The sequence below is a fragment of the Neophocaena asiaeorientalis genome, unplaced genomic scaffold (assembly GCF_003031525.2).
Source record: "Neophocaena asiaeorientalis asiaeorientalis breed wild unplaced genomic scaffold, Neophocaena_asiaeorientalis_V1.1 scaffold123, whole genome shotgun sequence".
Taxonomy (NCBI): Eukaryota; Metazoa; Chordata; class Mammalia; order Artiodactyla; family Phocoenidae; genus Neophocaena; species Neophocaena asiaeorientalis.
Genome location: NW_020173666.1, coordinates 12764993 through 12789618, shown reverse-complemented (window position 1 = coordinate 12789618; position 24626 = coordinate 12764993). Strand labels below are relative to the sequence as shown.

Below are 24626 nucleotides of genomic sequence, written 5' to 3'. Positions count from 1 at the left end.
AGTGTTCCCTGTATCAGTAAACAGAAACTTCATTCTTGGCATATAACTTCTAGCTATGACTTAGTAGCTTGAATCAAACCAACACTTCTATAGGAATTAGGAATATCTGTTGCTGAAAGAAAAATAAAACCAAAGGATAAGAGTAAAACAAAAACCAAGAAAAGCTGAAAAAACAAAACAAGACAAAAATCACACAGGCGATTTGAAGGCACTGGAGAGCAACCAAGCCAGTGAGGACATAAGGGATTGGGATCCCAGGGAGAAGAAAAATACATAGTGATAGAGAACTTCTCCATTGCTTTTTCTCCTGGGGCATTTACTGAGTTTCTGAGCACAGCACTTAGTGCAGGCAGAAAGCAGTGACCCAGAAGTGTCAGGAGTCTTTCAGATCTGGGAAGATAAAAGTTAGAGTTGAGAACTTTAGACAGGTCTTGAAGGGACAAGACCCCAGAGATAGGGGGACCACAGAGAAGTAAATCGGACAATTTGCTTAATTTCCTTTTATCCTTGAGACATTTGGTTAATTCTAAGCTGCAAGGACACTAGATAGAAATCAAGATACCAAGCAGGTGCTAAGTGGTCAAAAAGCTAATAGACCTTTCCACAATCTCACAGAGCTGGGAATACAAACTTACAGAGTTCAAGGCCCCCCAAGATGGGGACCTGTTAAAATGCTAGGTTTTCTGTTGAGATTCTTAAAGGCCTATGGTCTGGAATAAGGGCAAACCAGAAATCTATCAGTCCTCCCAAAGCCTGAATCCTTTATTAAATGTCAACTCTGCCAGCTGAATAAAATTAAATCCTCCGAAGAAAAACAACATAAGCCAGAACGTCTCTGCATTTTTTTCTACACAATGCCCAACATTTAATCAAAACCCTTAGAGTGATCTTTAACTCGTTTCTTTCTCTAGCCCCTCACTTCTAGTCCCTCTGTTTCTACGCACATCAAACAATTTAAATGTCACTTTCTCCTCTGGCCCATTCAGAAACCACCTCAAAATTAAGAGATCAGACCTAAAATCTTCATTCAGTGTTTTTACCTCTAGCATTTACCATATACCTTTATGTTAGTGTTTATACAATGCCTACATCTGCTTTAGACCATAAGCTTCAAAGCACAGGAGGGATCTCGATCTTAATGGAATGCCTTATCATTTACCAGATACAGTTCTACGTATTTTACTCTTAACCCTTTTAATCCTCATGACAAACTCTTAAGAGATAAATTCTATTCCCCCTATTTTGCAAATTAGCAAGATGAAGCACAAAAACATTACCTTGCCGGAGGTTACAGGGCTAGTACGTTGCAGAACCTGGATTTAAATCCACACAGCACTTAACTGAATTGAAGAACGCAAACGCAAATGCAAATAACCGATCGCTCAGGGATGCCTAAACTTCACTTACACAAACCAATATTCTTACATTGCCAGTACTAAAACCAATCCATTGCGTTTCTAAGGGCAGACTCATCCCATGATGCTTCATTCTTCAGGGCAAAAGTGGCCTAAAAGACTCAAGAAAGTGCCTACCCTTTCCCAAAATGAGACGTCGGTGGGGCAGGCCTTCACGCTCCGTGCGCCCGAGGGTCCCTTGTAGGACTAGCAACAGAGCGGTAAGCAGAGAAGGCGGAAAATGCAGACCAGCTGCGGAGGACGGCGGCAGGCGGCCCCTGGGGCGGGAGAGGTGGCGGTGCTGGGAGGCACCAGGGAAGCCCTGGCCCGGCCCTGGCACGTAACAGAGCTAGGAGCCTGGGTGCCACGCGTGTGCGACCGTAGGTGGACAGCCCGAAGTAGAGGCGCGGCGTCAGTGCCGGGAGAAGCAGCCGAGGGCGGCCCCCGAGGAACGAGGCCTGGGAGAACGGCGCCAACACAGGCCCCGCAAAGCCACACTCAAAAGTGGGGCCGGGGACCGCCGCCGTCCTCCTCAATCCTCCGCGGAGGTCCGCCATGCCCGGGTCCTTCACGCGCAGGTGCATCTACCTGGTAGACTTGGGTGGGCGGAGTCAAAAGCCGGAAGTGCCCTGGCGCACTGGTCTTCCCCCGAAACCCGCCAGCAGGAACTTCCCTGAGGTCCCGCTTCCAGCCGGAACGCCGGGTTGCTGGGCAACCGGTGCGGGTGGCGCCGGCGGGCTCAGTGCTGCACCGAGTAAGCCGAGTGTAGCTCCCACCTCCTGCCCTGGCAACTTCCCGTCCCGCCCGCTTCCCTTCTCGCCGCCTCTCCTTGCGTCGCGGAATCCCTGTCCTTGGCACTACGTGCACCTCTTCGGCTCCCACGACACTTTCGTGGCCACCTGCTTCGAAGCCAAGCTTCACCGAAAGCGAAGCGGTCTGACCCTGGGCGTGGCCTGCACGTTGACGGACCGCGCCTCTCCGGCCATGGACACCTACACCTACACCAGCCGGCCCCGGGCCCTGCCTTGCCGGCGCCGCCGTTACCGGGACGACCAGATGCAGCGGTGAGTGAGCCAACCAACCCCTCTGTGGTCTCCACCCCCACCCCCGCCACGTCCCGGGGCCGCGGGGTCCTGGCCCCTTCGCCCTGGCAAAACCTGCCTATGCTGCTTTCCCTTCTCTACATTCTGCGAAATATAAAATTTCCTCCCCTAAAGAACTCTCCCATGGTGTGGAGAACTGAAGCAAGAAAGGGCATTAGTTAAGTCTTATGATGATGCTGGCATGATTGATAACATGTGGACGGAACCGACTTATTTCACTAAGTTTGAGTCAAGTGATGTTTACTGTTGGCCGACTATGTGCCATGCAAGCACCTTCTAGGGGCATTTACAGACATTTTCTTGCGTAGTCCCCAGTGCTGTGAACTTGGTCTATAACTCCATTATGCAAATGAAGAAACTGAGGTAAAAAGGTGTCACACAGGATTTCCCTGGTGGCGCAGTGGTTGAGAATCCACCTGCCGATGCAGGGGACACGGGTTCGTGCCCCGGTCCGGGAGGGTCCCACGTGCTGCGGAGCGGCTGGGCCCGTGAGCCATGGCCGCTGAGCCTGCGTGTCCGGAGCCTGTGCTCCGCAACGGGAGAGACCACAACAGCGAGAGGCCCGCGTACAGCGAAAAAAATAAAAAGGTGTCACACACAATAGCGTGTCCAAAGTGGGAGCCAACTAAAGCTGTTTCCACAGCAGTCTTTGGACAGGAATCGGGTTATCCTAACATGCTGGACCCCAAATTGTACTTTTACATTCATCAGTATTTGCAAATATTCAAATATCCATATTTGGAAAGGGCGTTAAATGTTATGGGTCTCTTAAAGTTCTTGCCATAAGCCTCAAATTTTGGAATCAGCAGAACTTTCCAAGAATTCAGGCTCCATGCAAGCAGGAACCTTTGTGACTTTTGTTCACTTAAGACTCTGCCTGACACATAGCACTCAACACAAATTGTTGAATTAATGACTGAACAGGAGCAGTGTAGCTCTTGATGCTTATTTCAAACAGAGTCTAAATTCATAATTATCTTATTCTGACAATAAAGACTGCTTTTTTTTTTTTTTCTTTTTTGCTGTACGCGGGCCTCTCAGTGTTGTGGCCTCTCCCGTTGCGGAGCACAGGCTCCAGACGCGCAGGCTCAGTGGCCATGGCTCACGGGCCCAGCCACTCTGCGGCACGTGGGATCTTCCTGGACCGGGGCACGAACCCGCGTTCCCTGCATTGGCAGGCGGACTCCCAACCACTGCGCCACCAGGGAAGCCCAAGACTTCTTTTATAAGAAATGTCTACCACTTTAAGAAAGCCAAAACAAGAAAATTTAAATGTAAATTATTTATATTATAAAAGGATTCCATTTTAAAAGGGACTCCTTTGAGAAATACTTCGTGGTACCTTTAAGCGGTTGCTTACAAATCCTTCCTATTAAATCACACCAACAGTTGAAATAAGAATCAATGGTGGTTCATTAGGAACAATTTCTTTTTTTTCATAGAGTTAGGTGATTGGTATATTCAAGTAATCTGTTGATTCAAGCCTTTGGAAGGAGTACTTTTACATTATGCCTTTGATTTTTCAGTTTAAAATTATCCTTATTGGTGATTTTCAATTTATAAAAGTAATATATGCTTGTTGAAGCAAATGAAGAATACAAAATAAGGGGGAATAAAGGCAGAGTTAATTATCTCCCACCGACCTCTACTCCCACTTTCTTGTTGTAACCAAATTTAACAATCTTGGGCTTCCCTGGTGGCGCAGTGGTTAAGAATCCGCCTACCAACGCAGGGGACATGGGTTCGATTTTCCCCTGGTCCGGGAAGATCCCACATGCCGCATAGCAGGTAAGCCCATGCGCCACAACTACTGAGCCTGCGCTCTAGAGCCCATGAGCCACAACTACTGAGCCCACACACCACAACTACTGAATCCTGCGCGCCTAGAGCCCGTGCTCTGCAGCAAGAGAAGCCACTGTAACGAGAAGCCCACGCACTGCAACGAAGAGTAGCCCCCGCTCGCCACAACTAGAGAAAGCCCGCGCACAGCAAAGAAGACCCAATGCAGCCAAAATAAATAAATTTTTTAAAAATCGGGGCTTCCCTGGTGGCGCAGTGGTTGAGAGTCCGCTTGCCGATGCAGGGGACACGGGTTCGTGCCCTGGTCCGGGAGGATCCCACATGACGCGGAGCGGCTGGGCCCGTGAGCCAAGGCTACTGAGCCTGCGCGTCCGGAGCCTGTGCTCCGCAACGCGAGAGGCCACTTCAGTGAGAGGCCCGCGTACCGCAAAAAAAAAAAAAAAATCGTATTCTTTCACGCCTCCTTGCTTGTTCACACATACAGGAGCATATGCACATATGTATAGAAGGTTTATTTCCAAAGTAGAATCATACTACACATATTGATCTGCAGTTGGCTCCCCCCATTTTATAAGCTCTGATTCCTTTTTTCCCTAATTTCTTTATGTATACATGCACATACATATCTAATCTTTTAATAATTATCCTATCACTCATGCCTGTGGGTTTTCTTAGTACAGCCTTATTCCCCAGCCCCTTCCCTTGCAAACCTACTCTCCCTCTCCTGCCCCCAAACCATGTTAATGATTTTGAATGAATACTTTTGTACTTTTCTCCAGGCTCACATGTTTATGTACACGTGTATAAATATATACATACACATACACAGCTACAAGGGCTTTACTTCATAGCAATGGTAACATACACAATTCTCAGCATCTTTCTTCACTCACTTAATTCTTTGTGGAAATTCCTCCAATTATTTTTAATAGCAGCATGATATCCCCTGATGCCATATGTTATTAAAATTTTCCACTATTGATAGATATTCAGTTCACTTCAAGTTTTTACCACAAAGAAGGAAGTTTCAGTAAATAGCCTTATGTACTGGCTTTTTTATATCTATGAGGCAGATTCCCAGGGTGGGATTGTTAAGTCATGTGTTTTTCTAATACAGACAAATAGAACAAAATATCTTTCCTCCAGAAATGTTTAAACGTATCGTTTTTCCCACATCCTCTCCAGCAATAGGTGTTACAGATTTTTTTTCTTTTTGTCTTTGATATCATAAAAACAAAACCAAAATTTTTCCTCACTATCACTTTTAATTAGCACTAGGAGGCTTTAATCAAGTAAGCATTATGTTTGGATTTTTCCGTTCTGAAAGATCACTGGCTACAGTGGATAGAAATGTTGGAAAGAAATGTTGTTCCACACAGTTAAGAGACTAAGAGACTTCTGCAACAGTCCCAGTAAACGATAGTGGTGGCAGTGAGCAGTGGATGGATGCCAGAAAGATTTGGGGGGTAGAATCAATAGGATTTGATGGTTGTAGAAAATGGGGAAGAGGAAAGAGTCATGGGTGACTCCCAGGCTTCTAAACCAATTGGGTGGTTAGTAGTACCATTTAACGAAATAGAGAACACTACAGAAGTAACAAGTTGGAGTGGGAAAATGATAATTAGTTCAATTTTGAGGTTGCCTTTGAGACATTTGAGTGAGATGTCATCAGGCATGTCAACTGGCTGTACAGTCTGGAGCTCAGAGGAGAGTTCTGAGCTAAAGATAAAATTGGGCGTTTTAGGTATATGGACATTAAGTGAAGCCTTGAGGGTGGATGAGGTCAACTCAGACAAGAGAAGGCTGAATCATGAGGAGATCCTTCAGTGGGGGGAACTAGCAAACACCTGGCTGAGAAAGGAGTCAGAGAAAAAGCAGAAGAGCATTCAGAATAATATGGTGGTATCAGGGAGGCCTGGGATGGAGAGCACTTCAGCGGGGAAGTGGCCGGCTGAGCCGAACACTGTCCAGGAGTCGAGTAAGATGAGCAGTGAAGCATGTCTGGGTTTTGAGTAATATCATGCCAGGCTATCCAGTAGTGGTTTCGGTATGTGATAAACAAGCGATTTACTACCCCTAACAGAATCATTTCTGAGAGAGTACTGTTATTGGTACAGGTAGCTATTTGGTTTCATAGCCACAAATGGCATATCGTTCAAAGAATTTCAAATGAAAATATCAGCTGTGTATTTTTCACTATTGATCATTCTGACCTCTGAAGTTAAAATTTTATTAATATTTTTAAAGTATCATTTTAAAATATCTTTGAGGTTAAAGAACAATAATAAATTTAACTTATTTTTAAGCCTGATTCTACTAATGTAACTTTTCAATTCTGGAATCAAAATTGTTTCAGTCCTTTAGAGCAAGCCCCATTTCACCTGGGCTCTTTTCAGGTTTGTTAAGTAGTCTAACAGATTTACATCCTAAATCTAGCTCCACCTCTCACTAGCTAGGTAACCTTGGTCAGATTCCTTTCTGGGTCCACTTCCTCTTCAGTCAAATGGCAACCACCATTCCCAATTTGAAGCTTATTGTGAGCAATAAATAATATCTGGGAAGCGCCTGGCTTTATAATAAACATTCCATAAATGGCAGCCGTTTGTCTCCTTACTTTATGGACTGTGCTAAAAAAAAAAATCAATTAAAATATTTTCATCTTAAATGAAAATGTTTTCATTTCTAAATCCTATTAAAAATGAGTTGACTTCAGACAGAGAAAGACAAATATGACATTACTTATATGTGGAATCTAAAGAAGCGATATAATTGAGCTTATTAACAGAACAGAAATAGACTCACAGACATAGAAAACAAACTTATGATTACCAAAGGGGAAAGGGGGGAGAGGAATAAATTGGGGATTTGGGGTTAACAGATACACATTACTATATATAAAATAGATAAACAACAAGGCCCTACTATATAGCACAGGGAACTACATTCAATATCTTGTAATACCTTATGATGGAAAAGAATCTGAAAAATATATATGTATAATTGAATCACTTTGCTGTACACCTGAAACTAACACAACACTGTAAATCAAGCATACTTCAATTTTAAAAAATGAATTGACTTCATAGATACCAATACTCTATTACAGTCATTATTTAGAATTGGCTTTTTTACAGAGCTGAAGAACCTATGTGTTACGGAAACATAATGTATGACAGAAGGGTGATCCGAGGCAACACTTATGCTCTGCAGACAGTACCACTGGTAAGTATAATTTGAATAGTCTAACACAGAGCGTTCATGTGGTGAAGGACCAATTTTTGTTTCTTTTAATTTCTAATCTGTTATAGACTAACACATTTATGAAATAAAGATGAATTGCCAGAAAAATGAAATGAAAAGAACAACAAAGACATGCAAAATACAAGCCAGATAGTGGTTGCCAGGGATGGGGGAATAGGGAGTAGTTATTTACTGGGTATGGAGTTTCAGTTTTACAAAATGAAAAGAGTTTTGGAGATGGATGGTGGTGACGGTTGCACAATGTGAATGTAGTTAAATGCCACTGAACTGTGCACTTAAAAATGGTTAAGATGGGGCTTCCCTGGTGGCGCAGTGGTTGAGAGTATGCCTGCCGATGCAGGGGACACGAGTTCGTGCCCCAGTCCGGGAAGATCCCACATGCCGCGGAGCAGCTAGTCGCGTGAGCCATGGCCGCTGAACCTGCGCGTCTAGATCCTGTGCTCCGCAACGGGAGAGGCCACAACAGTGAGAGGCCCGCGTACCAAAAATAAAAAATGGTTAAGATGGTAAATTTTATGTTATGTGTATTTTACCACAATTAGAATATTTTAAAAAATACAAACCCCAATTTTTTTTTTTTTTTTTTTTTTGCGGTACCCAGGGCCCTCACTGTTGTGGCCTCTCCCGTTGCGGAGGACAGGATCTAGACGCGCAGGGTCAGCGGCCATGGCTCACGCGACTAGCTGCTCCGCGGCATGTGGGATCTTCCCGCACCAGGGCACAAACCCGCGTCCCCCGCATCGGCAGGCGGACTCCCAACCACCGCCCCACCAGGGAAGCCCAAACCACAGATTTTTACTAGGTTAATAGAACTGTGGAGATCTATTCTAAAAGTTTGCAAATGTTTACTCTCAATTTCTGTAATTAAATTGTTATAGACCAGTTCAAATAGCTCACAGACAACACGAGTCTGAGGACCACACTTTCAGTAACACTGGTCTAATATATTTAGGTTTGTTTAAATTATCTCATGCTCCAATACTGTTATCATTATTTAATCAAAAAATCTGAATTATGCTTCTTTTCTTTAGTTCACTCAACAAATATTTATTGAGTTTTAAGTCCTGTGCTGGGTATGTAGGATACAGAGATGAGTAAGATGTAGTGTGATATTAAAATGATTTCTTGGGGATTGACATATGTGCACTAATATGTATAAAATAGATAACTAATAAGAACGTGCTGTATTAAAAAATTAAATTTAAAAAAATAATTTCTTGGCACAGAAATAAAGTATAGTTAACTTGTAAACACTATTTGACATATAAATGCTTAACACCACATGGGATGTATGGGATGTTAGACATTCTGAATCAGCATATATCAAGATCACCTAGAAAACTCAAATATATATATGCTTCAGCATACCATGCATCTACTGCATTAGAACCTCCAAAAGTTGGACACAGGGGTATGTAGTATCAATAAACTTCCCTGGGCCATTCTGGTACAGCCAGTTCAGGGGCCAGCATTTAGAAACAATAGCTCAAACATGTGATACAGACATGTTCCAGCATTTTCTTGTGGCAGTAGCAATGAGTACTGCCAGACCTCAAACAAGAGTAGAATGAAGAATCACTGCTTTTTTAGTCCTTTTTAAAAAAATTAATATTATGATGATTTGGTACACTTTTTTTAGTTCTTTAGTCAGTTCATCAACACCTCACTTTAAAAGTATACTCAGACTTCCAGTTCCAGACAAGTAGGAATTCACCAGTTCCTTCCTATTCCTCCTCTTACAACTAAAAAACCCTGGATGTAGCATCACAAACAAACAAAGGAAGATTCTGAAAGGTGGAAAGAAGAAAGTGGACTGGCTAGGGACCTCTGGACTTGAACAACATGGCAATGAGTCCATGGGGGTTTTTTTTGCCTCTCACTTATCCCAGAGTGCCAGAAAAGGCTGCAACCTGCAACCATGAGCACCCTGGAACCTGGCATACCCTAAGAAAAGCCTGCTCCCTCTATCCAAAGGTAGAGGGTGGCCTCGTGGAACAGAAACCTTCTTACCATAGTAGCCCTCCTCCAGCCACACACCAATGGATAAACCGCCCTGCCCCTCCGCATGACCATTGGTGAGGCTAAGGTGGAGAGCTGGACCTTTTAACATCACGTGATCTCCACGTGACAGCAACAATACGAATCAGTCCTCTGATTCATCCATGGAGTTGGTGTCAACAAGGGCAGAACAGGAGGCTGAAGTGCCACCCTCACCCAGGGGCAGTGAGGTGGTAAGAGATGGTATAAATGGATCTCCTACTTTTTCTGGGGTGGCATCAGCCGAGCCAGGAGGGAGCTGAATTTTCAACCCTACCTGACAGCAACAAGGAGGAACAAGGTAGTAAGAGGCAGTGCTAGCCAGAACTCAACTCCCCTACACTCCAACGCTAGTGTCAGTGGAGCATAGCAAGGAGCTGAACTGTCACCCCCACCTTGCACCAGTGAGGTGATGCAGGTTGGCACCCTGCTTTCACTGCATGGTGGTAAACTTCCCTCTCCACTCATACCTGTGCACTAAAGCAAAAGGGATGACTTCCTGCTAATACGATTAAGACCCATAGTCTCACAACATAATACCCAACATGTCCAGAATACAATTTAAAACTCACTCAATTGTACCAAGAACCAGGACAGTCACAACTTGAATGAGAAAAATCAATCAAGAGATGATAACACCAAGATGTCTCAGATGTAGGAGTAACCTGACAAGACTTTTAAAACAGTCATCATAAAAATGCTTCAATCAAAAATGAACAATTATGAACTTTCTTGAAACATGGAAAAAAATAGAAAACCTTTGCAAAGAAACAGACAAGATTAAAATGAACCAAATGGAAAATATAGAACTGAAAAATACAGTAACCAAAATAAAAACCTCTCAGATAAGACTTATTGGAGATGACATAGGAAACAATCAGTCAATACAGAAACAAATCAATGGAATTACCTGGTCTGAAGAACAGGTAGAAAATAGACCCCTGCCCCCAAAAAAGCCTCAGAGATCTGAGGAACAATAACAAAATATCTAAATTCAGTCCCAGGAAAGGAGGAAAAGTGTGGGATTTGAAAAAATACTCAAAGAAATAGTGCCTGAAAATTCCACAAGTTTGACAAAAGGCATAAACCTACAAATTTTCACCAAGACACATCAAAATCAAACTTCCAAAAGCAAAAAACAAAAAAAGTCTTGAAACCAAGATTAGGGAAATACAAATTAGAGAAATACAAATTAAAACCACAATGATGTAACTACACACCTGTTAGAAAAGCTAAAATTTTAAAATAATAGTAAGATGAAGTGCTTGTGAGGATGTAGAGCAACTGGAACTCTGGTAGATTGCAGTTTGAAATGTAAAATGGTACATTGACCCTAGAAAATTGTTAAGTGGCTGCTTATAAAAACTAACAAGCACTTACCATTCAAGTCCACAATTTAGCTTTTAGACATTTATCCCAGAGAAATGGGAACATATGTTCACATATTAACCTGTTCACAAATGAACATTCATAGCAGCTTTATTCATAATAGCCAAAAAACTGAAAAATACCAAGTGTCTCTCAATAGGTAAATGGTTAAACAAACCTGGTACATCCATGCAATCAAGTACTACTAACAAAAAGCCATGAGGGCTTCCCTGGTGGTGCAGTGGTTAAGAATCCTGCCAATGCAGGGGACACAGGTTCAAGCCCTGGTCTGGGAAGGTCCCACATACCGCAGAGCAACTAAGCCCGTGCGCCACAACTACTGAGCCTGCGCTCTAGAGCCCGTGAGCCACAACGACTGAGCCCATGTGCTGCAACTACCGAAGCCCATGCGCCTAGAGCCCATGCTCTGCAACAAGAGAAGCCACCGCAATGAGAAGCCTGTGCACCGCAACAAAGAGTAGCCCCTGCTCGCAGCAACCAGAGAAAGCCAGAGTGCAGCAGTGAAGACCTAACCCAGCCAAAAATAAATAAATTAAATACATAAATTTTTTTAAAAAAACGAATGAACTATTGATCAGGTAACAACCTGGGCGGACCTCAAGGACATTATGCTTAGTGAAAAAAAGGCAATCTCAAAAGGTTACATTCTGAATGATTCCTTGTATATAACATTCTTAAAAAGACAAAATCTAGAGATGGAGAACAGAATTGAAGGTGGGACTTGGAGAAATATAAAAGAGGCTTCTTTGGGGCAATGAGATAGGTCTCTATCCTTATTGTGGTAGTGGTTACACAAATCTACGTATAAAATCACATAGAATAATATACACAGACACAAATCAATGCCTGTAAAAATTGTGAAAACCGAGTAAGATCTGTTAATATCTTACATGTTAATTTCCTGATTTTGTTATAATTATATAAAATGTCACCATTGAAAGAAGCTGAGTGAAGCATACACAGGATGCTATGTACAGTTTTTGCAAATTTCTGTGAATTATTTCCAAATAAAACTTTTTAAAAAAGAGATTATAACTAGATCTGAAACAGTTAAGTTAGGCAATGCATTTCTAAAATGAACTTGTTGTATTTCTGTTACCCTAAATCTTTTAAGGCTGACATTTATAATTCTATTACATTAAAAAATAGAAATAAATCAAGCATGATATTTATAATAATGTAGAATATACACATTATACAAAGGAAAAGCCCTCCATTGAAGAATCCCAAAATGATATTAGTAATTGTATTAGAAAAACAAAACTGTAGGTGATATTTCTTTCTTTTTGGTAAAGGTATTTCTTTCTTTTTGGTGGTTATTTTATAATAAAAGGAAATGATAACTATGTAAGGGAAGAGCTATTCTATGACAGGTATTGTGTTAGACTTGTTACATTACCGTCCGATTTGTTCCTTATAATCTAAAACTTAACAGATGTTATTCCCATTGTACAGATGAGAAAACTGAATATCTGAAAATGTGGGTTATTAGTCCAAGCTTTACTAATCCTAGTAATTAATAAATTAAGGAGTTGGAATTTGAGCTTCAGAGCCAATGCTCTTCTTTCCACTATATAACGTGAATATGGGGAAAATTTACGATAGGTAGTGTTAAGTTAGGAAAACAGTATAAAATGTATGGTATCACCACACCTTCAAAAACAGTGTGCATTTAAATAGCAATAGCCATTGTATTAGGAAGATGGGATTATAGGTAATTTTCTTTTTTCTTTTTAAAAAAACTACAATTTCAATTAAAATGTTTTTAGAAGTCTAATTTTAAATATTAAAAATTTTCATGTAAAGTACTTTTATATTTCTCCTTTTCTTTTCATATTTACCTTGAGATAAGACAAGTTAGCTATAGAGAAGGACTGCAGAATTAGATATGAATATGAAATCAAGGGCCGCCACATGTTGCAGGACTACTGTGAATAGTAGTATTCCTAGAATACTTTTAATCTATACTTTTAATCCCTTAGTCAGCTATGATTTTGTGCACTTGGACAGGCTTCGTTTGGACTGAGGATATTTTCTTTGTGAGCTAATATATTTTTTAAGGAAATTCTGTCCATGAAATCAGATTTTTAAAAAATTCGAGCGCTTTTCAATTTCTTAACTACACATTGAAATTTACTGTGACTGAGTGGTTGTATCGGTTTACTAGGCCCCAGAGGAGTTCATGGTAAAAATCCTTGAATGAGGAAAAGCAATTTATTAGGTGGGATTCTGCACCCATTTTAATTAACAGTCATAAATTGAAGTTACTTTATATGTTTTGTCACATACCTTTGTAATTACCAGACAAAGTTCAAATAAACTTTTAATCATCAAGTCACTGATGGTAATCAGGAGGCATTCTATGACAGAGGCTTTTATACCATCCAGGAATCACTTTTGGAAAAGCAGTCCTATATGTTTTGAGAAATATTTTCTAAATTTTAGAAGCCTTTTCTGTCACTCAGCCTGGGCAGCCCGATCCTGCAGAGATTCAGAGACAGCAGGAGGCTAAGAGGAGGGCTCTTGCCAAAAAACGAGCCCAAGAACAGCTCAGACCACGAACGCCCGAACCCGTGGAAGGCAGAAAGCATGTAGATGTACAGACAGGTATGTGGGCCCGCCATTGGCATGGTGGCTCCTGGGTGTGCTTGGTTTTCTAAGTCAGTTCATTTTATTTGGCCTTTATATTATTTATGTATCTGTTATGCTGTCCAGTACTTCCCCAGTCACATGGTAGGAGAAGTCCCTTCATTAAACAAACTCATAGACTATATATTATTATTATATTGGGTATGGCTGAAAGTATGAGATGGGGTTTTTGAAAAAAGAATTTAATGACCAAATTAAGTTCTCTCTTAGCCCTTTTCACATATTCTATTCTCAAACTGGCATTATTTCTTACTTTTTATAGCCCAGCATGAATCAGTGTTAGACCAACAGGAGAGGACAGCAATCTAGTTTTATTTTGGTGTTTTGTCTTTTGAGGGGAGTAAACCCATTTAGATCTGAGTCCCCCACTTCTCTCACCATGGCCTCTTCTTGTCTCTCCTTTTGTTCTCCATTCGCTTTGCATACTCCCCAGGGCCATTCGGGCTCTCCTAGGCTAGTGCCAGGCTTTTCCTGCTTGTTTGACTGTTGTCAGCTGTGGAGGCTTACCTAGACCTATAGGGTCTAGCTGTGTTGTTGACAGAATCTTGATAGTCAAACAGTACTTGGTGTTCTCCTTGGACCAGTGTAACTACTCGGCATTCACCTTGTACCCTGCCAAGATGGTGAGTGGATTCATCTGAGATACTTCTGGATAATAAGGATGAAAGGAAGAGGACCATTCCGTGTTTTTTCCCTACGTTGAGGCCAAGTCTAGAATGCGTATATGTCTGTGATTAGCCAACATAGTTGTAATTCTGAGAGAGCTAAATTTTAGTGTTTATTTATACCATCAGAATATTAAGTGATGGAATAGCAGGTACTTTTTGTTGAGTATTTCTTATATCTCAGAGACTATACCAGGTCCTTTTCCTATGTATCTCCTTTATTATTACAAAGACTCCATGTGACTGATAATTATGATCCCTTTTACACATAAAGAAACTGAGGCCCAAAGAGGGTGTAATTTGGCTAGGTTCTGTGTTCAACATCTGACTCCGATTCTCATGTTCTTTGTGTGATACCATACTGCCCTTGCCTCATATAAATTATTCCTAAGGTGAAATTTGGTTTCATATGTCTGTTTATAATATGTAGGCTAGAGGGAACATTAGGTAACACAGTGACATGGTGCATAGCTTTTTTAAATATCCAGGAATTTTCAAATCTTTGTAAGTTGACTATCTTAGGATTCGTTAAATAAATGGATTGTTAACTTTGCATCCTGTGTTATACTTTGTGTCTTACGTACATCTATGGTTTCATGCTCTTCTTTAGTTCTGTTTTGAAATACAAAGCACAGTGCTTTCTCAACATTTAATTAATGTTCTAGCCTGAGTGACTCTATAGTCTTCCAAATATTATAAAAACGCTTAGTACACTATGTGAATTGAACCCCACATTTGAGTACTTTTATTCCAAGACTTGTTTTCTGATGCATTCAATTCTATTTTGAAGGGACTGTAGTTTCAAATACTTGAAATAGACCAGAATTTCAAACTCAATGTATATGGTGTTCTCTTAGAATTATACCTTGAAGAAATTGCTGACCGCATAATAGAAGTTGATATGGAATGCCAAACAGATGCATTTTTGGACAAACCACCAACACCGCTCTTTATTCCTGCCAAAACTGGCAAAGATGTGGCCACCCAAATTCTAGAAGGAGAGGTATAGTACATTATTGGACTTCCCTTTATCTTCTTTATAAATAGTTAAAGTTAGGTTTACTTAAAAGCTTAACATGAATACAAACCACTTCACAGTCAAGAAGATTCTACTTACTGCATCTCTTTCCAAATTTATCTATAATAGTTTTATCCTGAGCTACCCAGAAATGTTTTTTTTTAATTATTTTTTAACATCTTTTTTAGAGTATAATTGCTTTACAATGGTGTGTCAGTTTCTGCTTTATAACAAAGTGAATCAGTTATACATATACATATGTCCCCATATCTCTTCTTGCATCTCCCTCCCAATCCTACCCCTTCTTGCATCTCCCTCCCTCCCACCCTCCCTATCCTACCCCTCTAGGTGGTCACAAAGCACTGAGCTGATCTCCCTGTGCTATGCGGCTGCTTCCCACTAGCTATCTATTCTACGTTTGGTAGTGTATATATGTCCATGCCACTCTCTCGCTTTGTCCCAGGTTACCCTTCCCCCTTCCCGTATCCTCAAGTCCATTCTCTAGTAGGTCTGCATGTTTTTAAATACCATGATCTCATTTTCCCTCTTTGCTGTTCAGAAATAAAAATTTTTAGAAATGTTTTTAGAATATTTACATATTTAATTTTTGTGTGTTTGCATACTTGCTTAATATATTAATATAAGGTAGATTTGTACCAAATAAAAGTAATATCTCTGGTATAAAAAGTTCCACTGTTAGTTCCTTGTAGATTACATAAATTTTATGAAGATAATAAATAGGCCAGTTTATGAAATTGAAGATGAGAAGGCAATCCTTATGTACATAATGACTTCAGTGAGATTTAAGATTCGAAGGAATTTGAAAGTACTGTCGTTGAAATTGGGAAATAAAGTAAGTTTTCATAATCTACATAGAAGGGTATATTTGCCTCAAAATCCTAGAGATGAATCACCAAAATATCCATTATTCTTGTTCCTTTGTTCTTCGAACCGTTATCAAAACGACCAGTAAAAACTGAGCAGAAAAGGCAGAGAACAAGAAAGACGGATATTTCCCTTGGGTTTCAGAGTTTTATCTGAAAATTGTTGAGTATCGAGGTTCATTCTGATGATTGCATAGGTCTTTTTATAACTTAAACTCAATCATTTTTTGCTTGTAAACAGCCTGTGTGCCCTTCAGGCTATTTTGAGGATCAGAAACCATAAATAAAACACCAGCACGGTGTCTGGCACACAGAAGACACTCAATAAATAGTATCCTGTTATTGCTACTCTTCCGGATATTTTTTCACTGAGCCTTTGGTTCATGATTACAATTTTAAACTTGCTTTGTTTTGTGTGTTTAAGCTCTTTGACTTTGATCTTGAAGTTAAACCAATGTTAGAAGTTTTGGTGGGAAAGACCATCGAGCAGTCTCTTCTGGAAGTAATGGAAGAAGAAGAGTTGGCGAACCTGCGGGCCCATCAGCGCGCACGTGAGGAGTTACGCCACGTCGAGCTTGCGGAAGTTCAGCGACTTGAAGAGCGGGAGAGGCGACACCGAGAGGAAAAGGTATAGAATTTTAGTTTCTCTCTTAGATTTTGGTTATTTAATAGACTATGTTCAAAATCACATGTAGTATGAACAGAGCTCAAGATCTTTGCAAACATATAGAAAAGACCTGTAGTAATTGTTGCTCAGGTCTCTCCTGTAGATCACAGATCTTTCCTGGACTGAATTACGTTTTTAAATTCCAGTTTACATAAATGTACCTACACAGAGTTCCCAAAGTTCCTAAATGTAAGAATTTAAATTACATATGTTCCAGTGAAAGGCACTCTTAAATATCAAGAATGCTAGAGAAAGAAATAACGTCAATTTGCCCCAAGTCAGTGGCAGAGAAGGTGGCAGGAAAAAGTGGAGTATCTTTGGGTAGGTGGGCGGTAAGAAGCAGAAGATCTGCCTAGAATTCTGCATCTTCTTCTCTGTGGTGAGCCTTGCTCCACATCTGTAGAGTCTACTACTTGGGTCTTTATAAAATATTTATACTTGGGTCTTTATAGAATATTTCTCTAGATTATAGGTTTTTAGAACCTTTAATAAGAAAAGTTTTAGAATCCAATTTTTAAAATATGCCAGAAACCTCTAGTTAGGAAGCACGAGGCTCGGTAATCTTTAGATAAGAGTCTGTCTGGGTTTGGCAATAACTGTCACCCTGTATTAAACACTGGCTGGATAAATGAGGAAGGAGTTCCCAAACACCTGAAAGGGCTCAAAGAGTCTAGCTTACCACGCAGAATAGCTTAGTTGTCGGGACATTCTACCCAAAACCTAGTCAAATGGACTTTCAGTTCTCCTCCAACGTGAATAATTAATTGTGTAAAGAGCATAGGGCTGATGGTAAAGATTGTGCAAATGCACGATTATTTGTTCACAATTACAAGATGAACACCGACAGAATTAGCTTTGTTGAAATAATTGGCGAAGACTCTATCAAAAAAAAGTTAAATTTGTTTATTTACTGTTAGGAAATATATTTTTAAAAATGAAGTCTACAAATCATCTAGATTTATATTTGCTTAAACTTTGAAAATAGATTTAATTAGAAAATATATTAATGTTCCCACTTGTACATAGGAGTAGAGAATAGTTCATTAGCTTCACAGGTTTCATATGAGCTACAAGAAGCAACAACAACAAAAAGAGGTTTTATAATTTTCTGAACTTTATGAACTCAAAGAATCATTACAAATGAGATAATTTATTGGCCCAAGTTTTTAATCAAAGATATCTAAGCAACTGTAATTTTCATATCAGCAATACTTTAAAATACTAATTAAAAATACATATAACTATTATTATTCTTTGATATCAGCCACACAGTCAAACATGTATATCTTGAAATTATTTTACTTGAAAATGGATCAGGAAACAAATTTTACCTTAAGCGTCATCTCCTCTGAATTCAGTACCTACCTAGCTGTTGAAATTCATTCAAATCTTGATGAAAAACATGAACTGGTAATAGACACCTCTCTGTTCATTTTTGAATACAAATATGAGTCCAAATTCTTCCGCTCACTAGAGTCAGCATTTGGGGAAGACGTAATAGCTGAATAACCACCTGTGGCGGCGTTTTTCTCTGGGCAGGAACGTCGTAAGCAGCAGCAGTGGCAGGTGGTTCACAAGCACAATGAGACTGCACAGAAAATCGCCGCCCAAGCGTTTGCACAGCGTTACCTGGCCGACCTTCTCCCTTCTGTTTTCAGCAGCCTCAGGGATGGAGGCTACTTTTATGATCCTGTTGAAAGAGGTCTGTGGAGGTCTTCGTTAGATTAACTGTCTAACAATAAGCATCCTCTTCATGGTTCAGATTTATCGCGTGCCCATTTTTATTTTGAATTGGAATCTTTCTATGTCTGAAACAAATTTTAAAATCAATTACAGTTGTTTTAAGAAAGAACTGTCACTAGTAAGAGGTGCATTATAAAGATCTTGATTTTAGGATGTTTACTTTCATTGAGAAACAACATTGGATAGTAGAAAGAAATACGGACTTGATGTCAAAAACTTGAGCTTGAATCCCAGTTTTATCATTAACCAAGCTCTATGACCTTCAGTCTCCTCCTGTGTGACACGAGGATTATTTAGGAGCTAAACGTCTTAATGTAAATAAAACCTAAATGCGGACTTTTTCACCCAATACGTACTACAGCATAGTACAGCCCGTGGTTGGTTGAAGCCGCAGATGCAGACCTGCAGATACAGAGGTCTGCCTGTGAAGTCATACGCAGATGTTTGGCTGTGCCTGCGGTCAGCAGCCCCAACCGCCATGTCCTTCAAGGGTCAGTTGTATATGTAATCTATATGTGTAAGTAGTTGTCGCTAAGTTTTTCTCAGTAGGCTTCCTATTCCAATCAAAATCTCTTTGGGGACAGCTAGTGAGGTTATGTAATGAGGTGTTTATACTATCCCAGGCATTGTATTAAGTGTTGGAGGCTTCAACAACAACCAAATCAACCTCATCTCGGCCTTGATAGAACCCGCACCTGTTAGCCATCTCCCAGCATCCCCTCAGAGCCACTCTCCTCAGCTTGGTGTGGCCAAACGGAGGGGAAGAGTTGGCACTTTTTCACTGCCGCCCTCCTTCCTCGGGTTCAAAAGCACTTACATCCATGTTGCTTTGTACACAGGTCCTATTTCAAATGGCTAATACTGTCTGAGGGCAGATATTAGCCATGTCAGTTTTCACCGATGACACACTGAATTCAATACATAAGGGTCAGGTTACAGACAAATATTATTAGTTTACATTTCTATTGTACTTCGCAATTTTTGTCGTGTTTTTCACACATGATACCATTTGGCCCATCCGAAAGGGCTGTGAGGGAGGGAGTACGGCAGATTAAGTCCCATTTTTCAGAAGTAGAAACTGAAGCTCAGAGAACTTGAATTGCTCTTGGACACTCGGGGGGTGCTTAGGTCTGCACTGACTGGGACTCTGACTCCACGTCCAGTGCCCTTGCCATGTTGCCAGCTTCCCGGGGTCCAGCTGGGCCTCTTGCTGTTAGTCACAGAGGCCAGCAACCTTTTCTGCGTTCATGGGTTGCTGGAAAAGTCAGTTATAGATCATTTAAAAGCTTGCAAAGGAGATTCATGCTTCAGATTAAGACTATTTATAGTAGTGAATATATATTCTATCACACTCTCTCTTGTCACCCATTGAAAAATAATTAGGTGCCTGCCCCCAAAAAAAGCCTTTTTTTTTGGCCATGCCGCACGGTATGTGGGATCATAGTTCCCCAACCAGGGGTCGAACCTGTGCCCCCTGCAGTTTAAGTGCAGAGTCTTAACCACTGCACCTCCAGAAAAGTCCCCCAAAAAAGCCATTTTAAAACATTAAAATGTATATTGTAAGGGGCCTTTTTTTTTTTTTTTTTTTTTTTTGCGGTACACGGGCCTCTCACTGTTGTGGCCTCTCCCGTTGCGGAGCACAGGCTCCGGACGCGCAGGCTCAGCGGCTGTGGCTCACGGGCCCAGCCGCTCCGCGGCATGTGGGATCTTCCCAGACCGGGGCACGAACCCGCATCCCCTGCATCGGCAGGCAGACTCTCAGCCACTGCGCCACCAGGGAAGCCCAGGGACCATATTTTTTAAAGGCTTACACCATAGAGTAGATTTCCATTTCAATTTGAACAAATTTATCACTAATGGAAACACCTCGTTTCCGACCCATTTCTACATGGCCTTCTTAGATGCCCTCTGACCCTTACCTCTGAATCTTGGTCAGCTTCTGTCGTCCCCAGGCTTCAGCTGAGCTTCAGATGGAGGTGCCAGCAATGCTCAGTCCTGGCTTTGCATTGCATTTGGATTGGAGTTCTGCTCCCAGTTCCACACCCCCTGCTTCCACCCCCCCGCCTCCTTGATTCATCTCACGTTGCACCTATAAAGTCAGTTCTAACACCTTTGACTCCAAGGAAGGCCTCATAGTTCTAAAAATACTGTTTCTACTGCAATTGAACGGAAATAGACCAGAAGATATATAGAGAATGTGGTAACAACAAAAGTGATGCTGTATGAGTCTATTTGACATTTTATAATAAGAAAACAATATTGATGTGTCTGTAACATTAGGGGAAAGCACAGATTCTTCCAATCTATAATGATTCCTAAAAATCACTTAATGAAGTTAACTTTTTAAATTACAGATATTGAGGTAGGATTCCTTCCATGGCTAATGAATGAAGTTGACAAAACCATGGAGTGCAGCATGGTTGGAAGAACAGTGGTTGACAGTAAGTTCTTTTATTTTATTATTTGAAAGTCATCTCTGAAATTTTTCAGTAGAAAGAATATATAGAAGAAAGATATTTTAAAGTTTTGGTTCTTAAATTTTCAGTATATCAATTATATTAACAAAGGTACATATTTTTACCCTCAATATTAATTTTGGTTATTTTATAATTTGATCAGAATTAATATCTTCTGTCATTACTTTATAAATTATATTCTGTTAAAACGGGCATTGAATATAATGCATATTTAGCGCATTAAGTGGCACAGAAGGTAAGTATGTTGACTTTATATAAAAGGTCATGATACAGGGAAGGGACGAGGGCTGGTGAATATTTTGTACTCATCTGTAAGTCAGCATTATAACTACCGAAATACGAAAAATCACAGTGATTTCTGCACCTATAATTTCTCAGTGTTGATTCGTGAGGTGGTTGGAAAACGACTGAGTCTGTATGAGCGTAAGGAGGACAGGCACTCTTCTCTGAAACCTGAGGATGGGCTCAGTGGTCCTGGAGGAATGAGAGACCCACCGGTGGGCTACGAGTTCCAGGATCACGGTGCATCACAGGCACAGAGGCCACTTCCAGACACAGACTCCCTGCAAAGAACACCGTATGATGCAAGGTATATGGAGAGAGTGTCATCCCAAGACAGGAAGCTTATGGAAGAAGAGGATGAGCAAACAAATGAGGAAGTCCTTCAGGAGTGAAGAACTGTTGCAATAGAGGGTAGCTTCGGAGCCGTGGAACCCATCAGCAGCCAGTCAGCTTTGCGAGCAATCAGGTAACGATGCGCGAGTCCCCTCAGGTTAGGCACTAGGTTGTGTTTAGTCAACGTGTCTTCTTGTCTGATGGACTGAGCAAATCAAATACGTTGAAATAATAAAACTAATTTTTAAAATGAAACTTTATTTAATAGTAGACTATTTAGAAGCTATATTATAACTCTAATGAGAATTATGTCTAATTACAAGCTTCCCATTACCAGTATATATAACTAATGAATGTATTTTTCCTTAGCCCTTCCATCGCCACTGTGTAACTAATATATTTTTACTTACTCTTCCCATTACCACTATGTATAGCTAATATATTTTTCCTTAGTTTTGTGGTTTCGTTGTTTTTTTAGTAAGTATGCTATTTAATGTTAGATATCAGTGCTGTCAGCCATTGAGCTTTTCTTCTCTGCAGAAAAACTGTTTAACTTACTCTAACCAAGAATCCCTAAATGTTGGGTAACTGAAAGCTATCGTGCTCTCTCCTTGCAAAGACCAAGAAGTATACCCATATTTGTATAAAATTAAACAGATAGTTACCCCTTCAATCTTCAATCTTCAAGTAATGCTCAAGGGATTCTATGAATTAGTAATATGCTCTCATCTAGTTTTTCACATTCCTGCTATTAAAAAATTTCAGGCAATGCCAATAAAGCTAAAAGTCCCTCCTCAGAGACGACCACTGTCATCCATCAGGTGTGTACCTTCCAGGCCTTTTTCAAGATATCTTTATAGATATAGATTTGAACACCTGGAAATATATGGAATGTATTATTTGCATTTTTCACCTAACAGTATATCTTAGACCTTTCAACATTAGTACATATAAATCTCTTTTTAAAATATGGTAAGATATTACCTAGTATGACTGTGTTATAGGGAATTACCATTTGACTTTTTAATCTGAACTTCTCTGGTGAATTTACCTGCACTATTGAAAATCACAGATATTTTATTTCTGAAGTTATGTTAATCTTTAATCACTGAAGTCTTCTGAAGCTTTAGGTAGATATAGTCTGTTTTTCTCCGAATATTTATAAATATATAATATTTATAAATATATAAAAATATTTATAAATATATAAGCTATTTGAAATAGCTTGCAGTTATTAACACACTTACCTTAGTTTCTTTTTCCTTTTAAAGATTTTTTTTGATGTGGACCATTTTTAAGGTCTTTATTGAATTTGTTACAATATTGCTTCTGCTTTATGTGTTTTGGTTTTTTGACAACAAACCATGTATCGTCTTAGCTCCCCGAAAAGGGATCAAACCTGCACCCCTTGCATTGGAAAGCGAAGTCTTAACCACTGGACTGCCAGAGAAGTCCCAACCTTAGTTTCTTTTTAAATTAGGTATTAAAAATATATAAGAACATCTTTCTCAATTTGTAAAAACAACTGCACTGTACGTCTCTATAGCATTTTTCATGATTCTCAAGCTAATTGCCCACATATTATAACCCCACATCATTTTAACCTCAGAGCGACTTCTGCAGTGTATGTGACAATATTTTTATTTTCATTTTCAATCAATCTTTGGTTTGTTCAGCCAGCAAACATTCACTGAGTGCCTTCTGGGTGTGGAGCACCTTGAGGAGGCTGCAGATACAGCCTAGCAGTGGAGCTGAGTGAAGCAGGGGTAAAATGAGGAAACCACAGCTCAGGGGTTTTAAGTGATTTGCCTTAAGTGACAAGCCTAGTAAGTAATGGGATGAAAGCTGGAGCCCAAATCTCCTTCCTTCTAATCTACTATACTTTCTTCTGAACAACCTTGAACCTTTGTGAGGTGCAAAGAATAACTTCAAATAAATTATTGCATTAACAGCATTTTAAAAATTGGAATCACTTCTGTTATTCATTGCTGGGTTAGTTCCATCTTGTTAAACAGTCTTTATGATACTCCTAAAATTTACAAAGTACTAATTTTGGTAGTAAGACCAGGAAATTTTTTTTAATTGGGGTTGTTGTGGATCACTTTTATTATGGATTGTTAAACACCCACAATTTTAAGAATGCTTTCTAGATGGATTTGAGGTTGATTATCTTCTACAATTCTAACCTTCCTTTATAGTAAGCCAGTCCGTTAAACACTTTGCAGATGTTTTGCTAAACATCCAGTTCTGAGCTCTATAATTCCATAAGTTAATTCAGTTTATTAAATATAAATTTAATAAATTGATAGCTTAGGTGATGTTTTTCTGTTTTTTATAAACCATGAAAATAGCATAAATGAAATATGTGAGTTAAAAGATACAGTAATGGTGTTATAGGTTTGTTTATAAATAAAATCAATCAAGGTATTGAAGTTTGAAATTTCAGTATAAAAATATAACATTTAAAGAATTTAAAATTCTTTTTGAAAATAGAATTTGAAACATTAATACATTTTTATCACAGTGTGCATTTATAATTTTTGTAAATTATACATTTTGTTGTTATACATCTTCATTTTTATAATGAACTTGTGTGTATGGTCTTCTAACATTTTGGATTATATTGATGTCTATTTTTACCACTAGGTGTCAGTAAATCCCTAAAGTAAAGTTGACTTGCCTCCAACGTCATACATAATTTAATGACCCTAAAGAGACCTTGGTAGACAAAGAGTTCAAAAATGTATTGTACTCCTTGGAGACTCTAGACCAGGGGTCCCCAACTCCTGGGCCGCGGACCACTACCGGTCCTCAGGCTGTCAGGAGGTGGCCGCACAGCGGGAGGTGGGCAGCGGGCCAGCAAGCAAAGCTTCATCTGCTGCTCCCCGTCGCTCACATTACCGCCTGAACCATCTCACACCTCC

At 40.1% G+C, this 24626-nt stretch overlaps 1 protein-coding gene across 1 annotated transcript; it reads left to right on the top strand.

Moving 5' to 3' along the window:
- The first annotated feature begins 1635 nt into the window (after nucleotides 1-1635).
- Nucleotides 1636-23996, top strand: RSPH3 (radial spoke head 3). Its single transcript, XM_024747853.1, is given in 11 exon segments — nucleotides 1636-1692; nucleotides 1748-1939; nucleotides 1941-2458; nucleotides 7432-7519; nucleotides 13450-13591; nucleotides 15156-15301; nucleotides 16625-16828; nucleotides 18407-18569; nucleotides 20965-21051; nucleotides 21466-21736; nucleotides 21738-23996. Coding segments are annotated over 11 exon segments (1908 nt in total). The 3' UTR covers nucleotides 21778-23996.
- Nucleotides 23997-24626: the final 630 nt, after the last annotated feature.